Below are 11,660 nucleotides of genomic sequence, written 5' to 3'. Positions count from 1 at the left end.
ATGTTATGATCAACAGTGTCAAAAGCAGCACTCAGGTCTAGCAGGACTAGTGCTGTAAGGTTACCATTGTCCATAGAAGAGAGAATATCGTTGCTCACACGGACTAGTGCAGCCTCGGTCCCATGGAAAGGCTTGTATGCTGACTGGAACACGTCGGACAGGTTGAAAGTATGAATGTGATCAGAAATACGTGATGACACTACTCGTTCGATGACTTTTCCAAGATATTTTAAGTTTTCAACCGGTCTGTAGTTTTTAAATATCTCCTTGTCCAGGTTTGGTTTCTTGATGAGCGGCCTGATGTAGGAAACTTTGAGGCTATCAGGGAAACAACCGGAACTGAGAGATTCGTTTACAAGCTTAGTGATGTAGGGTACAAATATATCAATGTTTTGCTTTATCATGGATGTTGATACTGGATCCAGCTCACAGGATTTTGAAGGAGATTTCATAATAACCCTTTGAATCTCAGCAACAGTGGCAGGCTCAAACACAGATAGTCTACACTCTGGTTGAAGATGTGGCAATGTCTGCGGCACGTTGTAAGGGACTGATGAAAATGATGAGCGGATGTCTGAAATCTTGGTGACAAAGAATTTCTGGAACTCGTTTGCTAAGTCCTGGTTATTGTAGGTGGATGGAAGGACAGGGGTTTTGGGTTTGAGCAACAACTTACCAATCATCTTGAAGAGCTTCTTTTGATCTCCTGAGGATTCTTGTACTTGAGATGAATAATGGATGATCTTTGCCTGGTTGATCAAATTCCTAACTACTTTACATTGGTTGCGATATTCTTGTCGTTGTGTTGCCAATTTGCCATTTTTCCGCCACTTCTCGCTGTACGAATATCATCATTGAACCAGGAGACTTCAGTTCGGACCTTGACTGATCTCGTTTTCCAAGGTGCGTATTTATCCAAGATGTCACTGACTGTACTCTCATATTGGCTGACATAGGAATCCAAGCAGTCATGATCAACTTCTAGATTTGCTAAATGAGTGCCTATGTCGTGGAACACTTCGGGAGAATTCACATGTTTCCATTGTCGGCTCTTTATAGTGACGGTTGGGACTTTGGGCTTGCACAGACTCAAGTTACACATGACTGCATAATGGTCAGATAATCCAGGTAGAATAATAAAGTTTGAGGCAATTGGTGGGGAGATTTCACGAGTTATGACAAGATCCAAGCAATGACCGAGACGATGAGTTGGCTCATTGATATGCTGGGTAAGACCAAAAGCTTGAAGTAGATGCTTAAACTGGTTTGCATTGGTGTTGTGGACGTCATCAACATGAATGTTAAAGTCGCCGGTGATAATGATTTCCGATGGATGAAGCAGATATTCCAAAATCAAATTCTCAAACTCCCTTAGAAAACTTGAGAAAGTCACATGTTGGCCGTTTGAATCCCTTTCAGGTCTGTATACAATGACAAGTCGAACAGATTTAGAGTTTCCGGAAACTTCAGCATGAAGAGATTCAAAAGTTGTGTACTGGACGTCATTACTTTTCACAGAGACAGATAAAGTAGATCTGTACAGTATTGCAACTCCTCCACCAGTCTTGTGAGGTCTTGGGATGTGATGAAAGTAGTAGCCAGCAGGCGTACATTGACGACATGTTAAGTTGTCGTCTGGTCTCAGCCATGTTTCTGAAACGGCAACAAGGTCCAGATCTTTTTGCAGAACAAAATCAGCAAAATCGTCATACTTGTTACAGATGGACTGTGTGTTCAGAACACAAAGGCTGAGTTGAGATTTGGCTGTAGTCACTGGTACTGGAACAGAAGGGAGTGTAACTTCGGGTACAGGGGGTTTATGAACAGTTCTACGGCGACCAGCTTTTTTACCAGGGTCGTTGCCGTGCCTTTATCACACGGCAACGACCCTGCCGGTTTTAAACGGCCGTGTAATAACTGGTCGCTACACTTTTATTCCCTTATTTAAACACCCCGCACTTGACGCGCTCTCCACCAATAGGAGTAGAGAAACTGTCTGGAGTATTTATGAATCTACATTTAAAGTCTGTACTTTCCTTGTTTTTCTCTTCTTCTCAGAATGGATTTTGTGGACACCTTAGAACGATCCAGACGCTGTATGAAGAAAGATCTTCCTGAGCTCATCAACATTGATAAACGTCTTAATCCTCAGGCATTTAGGTAAGTCCAGATTATCACCAGATATAAATGATTGGTCTCCGCGCTCGCTATTTGATTCATAGTTTGTAAAAGCACACAATTTGTGCAACATTTTGGTTTAGGAGGCTGAAACTCCAAAGAAGTCACTCATACAGAGTGAACTTGGTAAACTATTCTACATTCTGGTAATGAAATAAGTAGTAATAGTAATAATGAAAACTTATAAAGCGCACAAATCCATCCTCATGGCGCTAAAAAGTTACCCTTAAAAAGTGACTAGCACTATGACCCTGAAGGTAGCTGTGTAGAGAAGATGATGAAGAAATTTCAGTTTTAGATGTTGGAGGAAAACCCAAACAGTTTATGTGTAGGCCTACAGTTCAGATTTATCCAAGTTCATGGTCTGGGTCTTGGTGTCAGACATTGGGGTCATGGTCTTGGTTCTGGAGGGACATTCTTCGTCTTGGCCTCACAGAGGAGGTCTTGGTCTTGGTCTCCCCCTAGGAGGTTAGGTCTTTGTCTTGTCTCAGTCTTGGAGGGAAGGTCTCGGTTTTAAAGAGATGGCCTTGGTTAAATGTTAGGAGGGAGGTCTCTTGGTCTCGAACTTGAACGTGAGTTCTTGGACTTGGTCTCAATTTCTTGGTCTTGGTCACGATCTCAGTGCGGAGGTCTTGGTCTTGATTTTAAGCTACAAGGGAAGGTCTTGTTTTTTGTCTCGATCTTGGAGGGGAAGTCTTTGACTTGGTCTTGAGGTCTTGGTCTTGATCTCAGACGGAAGATCTTGGCCTTGGTTTCGAATTTGGAGGTTAGGTTTTGGTCTTGGTCTCACAGAGAAGGTATCTGTCTTTGTATCAATCTTCTTGTGGGATGAGTATTGCTAGTCTCAACATTTCATCTAGCCTGCTCTAGTCATCATCAGCACTCACACCACCCTTTAAAGGAACACGTTGCCTTGGATCGGTCGAGTTGGTCTTTGAAAAGCGTTTATAACCGTTTGTTATAAAATGCGTATGGTTAGAAAGATGTTTTAAAAGTAGAATATAATGATCCACACAAGTATCACTCGAAAGTGCGTGGTTTTCCTTTACCTCGCCGTCAAACACGGTCGGTCATTTATGGGAGTCAAATTTTTGACTCCCATAAATGGCCCGCAAAGTAAAAGGAAAACCACGCAATTTCTAGGCAAATTTGTGTGGATCATTGTATTCTACTTTTAAAACATCTTTCTAACCATACGCATTTTATAACAAACGGTTATAAACGCTTTTCAAAGACCAACTCGACCGATCCAAGTAACGTGTTCCTTTAACCATGTTAACTTGACCTGTCTTTGTTTGCATAACTTAGGGAGAAGGAAGACAAAGAGAAATCTATGAAGCAAGAATCACTTCCAGATTTTCGCTCTTGTGATAATAATATCTGTTGGCATGTGGCCTTAAAGGATTTGGGTACTTTTTGTATCAAACACAAAACACAATGTTCACAGATTTACATCAAACTGACCCTGTTTGAAGCTAATGACAGTAGCAAGCTTCCCTTAAAATATTAATTACTGAGATGCTATAGTTTTTGAGAAATTAGTAAAACAATGTCATGAAAAAACGTTTTTACATTCTAAAATAATTTTCGTCTCATGATCACTGAGACAAAAATTATTTTCATGACATTGTGTTACTCATTTCTCAAAAACTGCAGCACCTCAGCAAGTAATATTTTCAGGGTAGCTTTCTACTATCATTATCTTCAAACTGTAAATTTGGTGTAAATCTGTAGACATTGTGTTTTTATCCTACAAAAAGTACATAGACCCTTTAAAGGATTGGGAAAGAGGAGACTGTTAAATCAGCCATGATGGGAAGAATACTGCCCTCTGGTGGCGGATGGGGATGAGATAATAAGCTTCACTTTAATACCTGTTTTTGTTTTGCATATCTTAGGGGGAAGGACGACAAAGAGAAAGCTATGAAGCAAGAAACACTGCCAGATCTTCTCTCTAGTGACATGCATCGGAAGATGATGAGGAAGAAATGGGAGGCTGAGGAGGAAGAAATGAGGAGCCGAGGTCCTGGGCCTCTTCACTACCAGAACCTCAAGTTTGATGGTAAGGTGTAAGATAGGGTTCTTAAAGGCACTGGACACCTTTGGTAATTGTTAAAGACCAGTCTTCTCACTTGTTGTATCTCAACATATGCATAAAATAACAAACCTGTGAAAATTTGAGCTCAATAGGTCGTCGAAGTTGCCAGATAAGAATGAAAGAAAAAACGCCTTTGTCGCATAAGTTGTGTGCTTTCAGATGCTTGATTTCGAGACCTCAAATTCTAAATCTTAGGTCTCGAAATGAAATTTCTTGAAAACTACTCAACTTCAGAGGGAGCCGTTTCTCACAAAGTTGTATACTATCAACCTTTACCCATTTCTCTTTACCAAGTTAGGTTTTATGCTAATAATTATTTTGAGTAATTATTAATAGTGTTTTAAACACCCTTTAAATGCCCCAGGCAGCCCTCATGCCTTCCTTTTGTTACGCAACACCAGGCGGTTTCTCTGACTCCACTCACACCTGTGTACTCACTGCATGCACTCCCTCTCTCATTTATATTTTTAGGACTCACTCCTGGATGAGGCAGTAGGTTAAAGCCATTGGACCCTTTCGGTACAGATACAAAAATTAAAGTTCACAGATTTTCAAATAACTGACAGGGTTTACAGAAGGTAGTGGTGAAAGACTTTGGACACTATTCGCAATTGTCAAAGACCAGTCTTCTCACTTGGTGTATCTCAACATATGCATAAAATAACAAACCTGTGTAAATTTTAGCTCAATAGGTCGTCGAAGTTGCCAGATAATAATGACAGAAAAAATGCTTTTGTCGCGTGCTTTCAGATGCTTGATTTCGAGACCTCAAATTCTAAATCTGAGGTCTCGATATCAAATTCGTGGAAAGTTACTTCTTTCTCGAAAACTACTTTACTTCAGAGGGAGCTGTTTCTCGCAGTGTTTTATACTGTCAACCTCTACCCATTACTCTTTACCAAGTAAGGATTTATGCTAATAATTATTTTGAGTAGGTCTCAAGGGTTGGGAACGGTAGGAATATTTCAATTTGACAAAGACCACTCTATTGGGCGCCTGCCCGTATTCACTCATGTATGATTCCTTTTTTACTTGAGCATAATGATTCAGTCTAGTCAGTAGATCGTTCTTGTGGTTTAAAGGGTCTATGTAACTTTTGTAGGACAAAAAACACAATGTCCACAGATTTACACTAAACTTACACAGTTTGAAGATAATGATAGTAGAAAGCTTCCATGAAAATATTATGTGCTGAGGTGCTGTAGTGTTTGGGAAATGAGTAAAACAATGTCACAAAAATTATTTGAATTATTTACAAACGTATTTTCATGACATTGTTTTACTCATTTCTCAAAAACTACAGCACCTCAGTAAGTAATATTTGAAGGGGTAAGGTTTCCACTATTATTATCTTCAAAATCTTCAATACCCAAATCTTTTAATGGGTTGCCATCATGTGCCCACGGGAATGCTATTTCGGAACACGCAAGATTTGTTGTGGTTTTTTTGTATTGCCCGGGTTTCCCAAGATAATTTTAAACAAAATGTTTCAGCATATTTTAAAAAATATTACCATAGGTTAGCTCAATAAATTTTTTAGACGGTGAACAAAAGCCACATTTTCTCAATAGATAAAAATAAGTCTTGAGGTACATTTCTTGAGAACAGTCAATTTCTCTACTGGGTTAGAAATCTTCGTTTCATTATGACAAAACAAATTAAAAAATACAAACTTGTTCTGGAAAGTGATCACTGAAAGGTGGTTAAAGGGAAGGTACACGTTTGGTAATTACTCAAAACAAATATTAACTTAAAAACTGACTTGGTGATGAGCATTGGAGAGCTGTTGATGGTATAAAACATTGTGGGAAACGACTCCCTCTGAAGTAGCGTAGTTTTTTGAGAAAGAGGTATTTTCTCACTAAAATATTAAAAGACTTCTAGCTAGAAGTCTTTTATTCCAATCTGAAAGCACACAAATTCGTCCAACAAGGGTGTTGTTTCTTTCATCATTTTCTCGCAACTTCGTTGATCGATTGAGCCCAAACATTCACAGACTTGTTATTTTATACATATGTTGGGATACACCAAGTGAGAAGACTGGTCTTTGACAATTACCAATAGTGTCCAGTACCATGGTTAGTTTTGCGATAGCACCATGTATAAATAAGGGAATCAATGTGTGGTGAAGAGGTTTCCAACTAGTGGTTTAATCCCAACAAGGCTTGGTTCTTGATAATTTTACCGAGACGAAGTCGAGGTAAATTATAGAGAACCAGGCCTCGGCGGGTTTAAACCACTAGTTGAAAACCTATTCAACACACTTTGATTCCCATTCATAAATACCTTTTCGGTCAAAAACATCATCACTTTTTAGTCAAAAAGTCAAATAAATGCAAAAATTTTAATTTTTCAAGATTTCTTTCAACACAACACCCCTCTAGCTATGAAATGGTAAAGCCCTCCGCCCCCCTCGGGTAAACAACTCTTTATAAGGGAATGTTGTGCGCGTAGCGCGTATCGCGTGATGTAGCACATCTGTTTCAGCCATTGTTCTCTACCAATAGGAGTGAAGAAACTGCCTTATAAGAACAGGTGCAAGGTCGCGTGTCACGCCCATGAATTAACACTTTTTACCGGTCATAAACAAAGGTTTATACACACCCACGTGACGTGCTCTCCACCAATAGGAATAGCAAAACTGAGGTATTTATGAATCTCTTTTTGAGTAGAGTTGGTTCTGAGAAGAACCGTTGGTTGACAACTCAACGATTGTCAACCACCAGTTCTTTTCAAAACTACTACTCTCAGTGAGATTTACACAAGCCTCCTCTCATGGAATAAAAATTGTGATGCGATCTAAACCCATCACAAGGTGATGAAAGTATTCATTTCTGAGTTAATTTATATACATGAAATTTAAGGGGACACTCCACTCTTTTCGTATCTACCTCTACCTCCATGGTAGGACCAAGGGTGGATTTCACAAAGAGTTAAGACTTGTCTTATCTTGAGTTAGGACGAGTTACTCGTCAGTTTTTATATCTTCTAGGACTATAGTCCTAAGTTAGGAATAGTCCTAACCCTTTGTGAAATTGACCCAGTTGGCCTTGGTTTGAGAAATCAAGCTTTAAAGTTCCAAATGCACATTCATACAGATGTTTTTCAAGAATACAGTTGGAATATCGTTTTGTGCGATCGTTTCTTTTTTCAGACGCTTGGTCAGAGAACCAAGAGTGACCAGCTTAAAGCGAAACGCAAAGCGGCCCTCAAGGCCCGACTAGATAAAGTGAAGCAGCGTAAGAGAGCCAAGGGGGAGATAGTTGAGGAAGAGGGCGATAAGGACCATCAGGAGGAGGAGGAAGATGCGAGGATAAAGGAGGAGGCGGAGTCAGCGAGACGGAGACAGAAGGAGGAGGATGAGAAGAGATTAGCAGAGAGGCTGAGCAAGATGGCGCCGGGATATTGGAAAAGGTAGGGTACCCTTCTTCATCTTCTTGTTCTTTTTTAGGGCGTTTGTGTCGTTTTCTTGATGCGGAAGGCTCTAGCAAAGTATTAGACTCGAAGTACATTAAAGCCATGTTCCCATTGGACTTTTCCTTCAGCTGTCACGTGGAAATGTACCGTGACTGGCTTTTGCGTAATTCTACAGTGCGTTCCCACCTAGACTTATATTCCGCAGCGTTTGCAAAGTTTTTTTACAGCATGGTCGCGGTAGGTTTACAGCAAGGAGCTGTTCCCGTTGCACTTTCTAGATAAGTTACAGTGGCTGTGCGGAAGTCTTCTGCACCCTCTTTCCGCTTGTTAGTTTTACATCACAGTTGCGGTAAATTGACAGCAGAGTGTGGGTTCGAATCCCCAGCCGTGACACTTGTGTCCTTAAGCAAGACACTTAACCATTGCTTCGTCCTTCGGATGGGAGGTAAAGCCGTTGGTCCCATGTGTTGTGTAACGCATGTAAAAGAACCTAGTGCACTTATCGCAAAGAGAAGGGGTTCGCCCCAATGTTCCTGGCTGTGGTTGCTTAATGCGCCGTAGCACCTTGTAAACCTTTATAAGGTGCTAACTAATTGGGTCTCAACATTCATCACTGCAATAGCCTATCTTTCTGAAAGTTTGTATATACTCAGCGCCTTGAGTACCTCGTTAGGTAGATACGTGCGCTATATAAGACTTCGATATTATTATTATTATTATTATGTATTGTATGTTGATAAACCTTGTAAACATGGTAAAAGAAGAACATGCACTAAACCTTGTGGAGAGTTAGGATTTCAGAGTCTTGTTGTGATTAAAGGGGCTGTTTCATGATCAAAGCAGATCTGTGGCTGTACATAGTATCATGAACTCTCACCTGCATGTTTGCGTGTACTCGCCTTAGATATGATACCGAGGGAGGGCACATGTGTGACCTGTCACAACAAAATAAGCTATTCACATTTCTGAATTCTGCAGATTAATAGCTTTCCAATGGTATACAACACTTGGGGTAACAATAATCCTCCAAGTCGACAGAGCTTGTGGAAACAAGAGAGTTCTCACTTATCTAATGAGAAAGATTTGACTTTGACCGTCTGTAATGGGAAATGGCACAATGCGACTTATAGCTCATTTCGTTGTGACAGGTCACATATATGTACAGTAATTCATGAATCCGTTTAAAGCTACAGGCCTGTTGAGTATAACACAGCCCCTTGGAACCTAACCTTCCTAAAACCTTCTACATCCTCTTTGCTGAAATAAACGATTCAGAAGGACTTTACACCGCAATAACAATATTGTACCAGGGCTGTGTTTTGAGAACGTTGCATGGAGGGACGTCTCGTCTTCTTGGTCACGTTGCATGCTGAACCAAATTGTTAGTCCAAATGTAGCACATATCAATGCACAGTTCAATCTGGCACCGCGTGTGCGCACATGTTTTTGTTTTTAAAGGCAGTGGACACTATTGGCAATTACTCAAAATAATTACTATCATAAAACCTTACTTGATTACGAGTAATGGGGAGAGGTTGATAGTATAAAACATTGTGAGAAACAGCTCCCTCTGAAGTGAGATAGTTTTTGAGAAAGAAGTAATTTTCCGCGAGTTTGATTTCGTGACCTCAGATTTAGAATTTGCGGTCTTGAAATCAAGCATCTGAAAGCACACAACTTCTGTGACCATGGTGCGACAAGGGTGTGTTTTTCTCTCATTAATATCTCGCAACTTTGACGATAGATTGAGCTGAAATTTTCACAGGTTTGTTATTTTATGCATTATAATGTTGAGATACACCAACTGTGAAGACTAGTCTTTGACAGTTTTCAATAGTGTCCAGTGTCTTTAAAATGGCTGCAAATTACTAGTATATATAGGTTTGCGGTAACACCATGTGTGTATCTGCTTGCCAGTTAGAGTTTGTTCTTAGAGAACTGTCTTGCTTAGTTCTACTTCCGTGGAGTAGATTGATCGGGAGACTTCTCAGTTCAATGCGGCACCATGTGTGTGCACATGTTTTTGTTTTTAGCAAAATGGCTTCATAAGTACGCGCAACACAAATCAGGTATCAGTTGCAATCGCCAAAACGCACCCCTGATGTCAACTGAAGATATTGAAGACTTTGTTAAACTTTTATAATTAGGTAGCTGTCATTTAAAACTAACAATTTGTTTACAATTCTTATTTATAAACAGAAGAGTCGCAATGGGACAGGGTGAAGAAGCAAGTACATGAAGAGCGCCCTCAAGAGTTTGCTCCTCCACAGCAGTACAACTGGATGATGCCATCGATGAGACAAACTCCAAAGAAGAAGAGCAAGTTTGCGTCCACAGAAAGTTGCGACGGTTCGCTCCTCCTAGTAATTCTGCAAAGTGGAACATGAGACAGGGTTTGTCTGCAAGTACTTCGTTAGAGGCCAAGAAATCTAAGGATCAAGGCAGCAGGCTGGGGAATCGAACCAAGAACCGCAAAGAACTGGTGAAAATTTTTGCCGTGGAGGAAGCCTGATCGTCTGACGTCATTCTTCAAGGCTCGTGAATAACACCAGAGAGCGGCCAAAAACCGGCGTGTAGTTGACCTCTGACCTCTGTCGTTTCACATATAGATACGCAGTCAAATTACATTGCGGACTTGAGAGCAGTGACTATTTGGACATTATGTCACTGCATGTGCATTGTATCCAATGGGAATCACTGGATCTAGCGGCAGCGACCTGTCTTTATCCTTGCGGATAAAGACAGGGGCCCAGTCTACCGTGGAGGGATCGCAGCTGAGGTAGTTAGTGCGGACTCTATAGCACAAGCTTTGTTTTTCTTCCGTAGTAAGGCAAAGAAGTAGGACTCAATAGAGGCCACAATTTGACAATATTTGATTAAAGGAAAACACTTGACGAAAAGTAACACTGAATTTTCAGGTTGTATTATTAAAACCTCAGAAATTTACAAAGGGTTCCCCCATGGCAGATTCTTTTCCTAAGTGTAAGTCTATGTTTATTGAGGGCAAAAATTGACAAAATCTCAAACATATTTATCAATTTTGGGCAAAAAATTGAAGGAAAACAAATCACAAGGGGTCATAAGTCCAGTTGTTTTATCAAATTTTAGCCCAACATTAAAAAAAACGACAAGGGGTAAAGTCCTTGTGTTTTATCTTGATAACTTAGCCTTGTAAACTTTTCGCTCGAACAAAAACATAAGACAATAGCCTTGTGAACTTTTCGCACGAAAAAAACGCACGAGGCTATAGCCTTGTGAACTTTGCGCTCGAAATAAAATCACAAGACTATAGCCTTGTAAAATTTTCGCTCTAAAAAAATCATAAGGCCTTGTAATCTTTTCGCTCAAAAATAAAATAAGGCTATTTATATATAGCCTTGCAAATAAAAGCAGAGTCTTTCTCGAAGGCTAAATTACTATAATTCGGCCAACTAAAAAAAATAAGTAAAAAAACATAACGTGGAAGCATGTTGTGATTGTTGTTATTTGTATATTATTGTTACGCAATAAACCAGTCGGGCGTGACCGGTGGCTGGGCAGCATCCTGCGGCCTGGCCATGCGGCAGTCTGTTGCCCACCAGTCTTCGTCGTTGTGGTATAATTCTTAGCTCTCGTGTCAACCAGTCCAACGGGACTCTAAAAAAATCATAAGGCTGTAGCTTTGTTAACTTTTCGCTCGAAAAAAATCATAAGGCCTTGTGAATTTTTGGCTCGAAAAATATCATAAGGCTATATATAGCCTTGTGAACTTTTCGCTCAAAAAAAATCATAAGGCTATATATAGCCTTGTGAACCTTTTTGCTTGAAAAAAATCCTCAAGGATTGTGAACGATTGTAGCCTTGTTAACTTTTTGCTCGAAAAAAATCTTAAGGCCTTGTGAATTTTTTGCTCGAAAAATATCATAAGGCTATATATAGCCTTTAAACTTTATGCCAAAAAAAAAATCATAAGGCCTTGTGAACTTTT

The 11,660-nt window shown here is 40.0% G+C and overlaps 1 protein-coding gene across 2 annotated transcripts; it reads left to right on the top strand.

Annotated features, from left to right (window-relative positions):
• The first annotated feature begins 2,023 nt into the window (after nucleotides 1–2,023).
• Nucleotides 2,024–10,174, top strand: LOC117288618 (coiled-coil domain-containing protein 174-like). 2 transcript variants are annotated; one of them, XM_033769540.1, is made up of 3 exons: nucleotides 2,024–2,160; nucleotides 4,077–4,240; nucleotides 9,893–10,174. In XM_033769540.1, the coding sequence occupies exons 1-3, from the start codon at nucleotides 2,060–2,062 to the stop codon at nucleotides 10,078–10,080; spliced, it is 453 nt and encodes a 150-aa protein (XP_033625431.1). In that variant the 5' UTR covers nucleotides 2,024–2,059; the 3' UTR covers nucleotides 10,081–10,174. The 2 variants fall into 2 exon arrangements, 1 of the variants encoding a protein (XP_033625431.1); XR_004518896.1 differs by lacking the exon at nucleotides 4,077–4,240 and adding an exon at nucleotides 7,431–7,690 and having other exon boundaries at nucleotides 2,089–2,160; nucleotides 9,893–9,977.
• The last annotated feature ends 1,486 nt before the right edge of the window (nucleotides 10,175–11,660 follow it).

The sequence above is a fragment of the Asterias rubens genome, chromosome 3, assembly GCF_902459465.1.
Source record: "Asterias rubens chromosome 3, eAstRub1.3, whole genome shotgun sequence".
Lineage (NCBI taxonomy): Eukaryota > Metazoa > Echinodermata > Asteroidea > Forcipulatida > Asteriidae > Asterias > Asterias rubens.
The sequence above is the reverse complement of the archived record's forward strand: the minus strand, read 5'-3'. Positions and strand labels throughout refer to the sequence as shown.

Coding starts and splice junctions, on each gene's coding strand:
- LOC117288618 (XM_033769540.1), top strand. CDS start 2,060: ATGGATTTTGTGGACACCTTAGAACGATCCAGACGCTGTATGAAGAAA. Junction 2,161..4,076: donor CTTAATCCTCAGGCATTTAG/GTAAGTCCAGAT, acceptor TGCATATCTTAG/GGGGAAGGACGACAAAGAGA. Junction 4,241..9,892: donor CCAGAACCTCAAGTTTGATG/GTAAGGTGTAAG, acceptor ATTTATAAACAG/AAGAGTCGCAATGGGACAGG.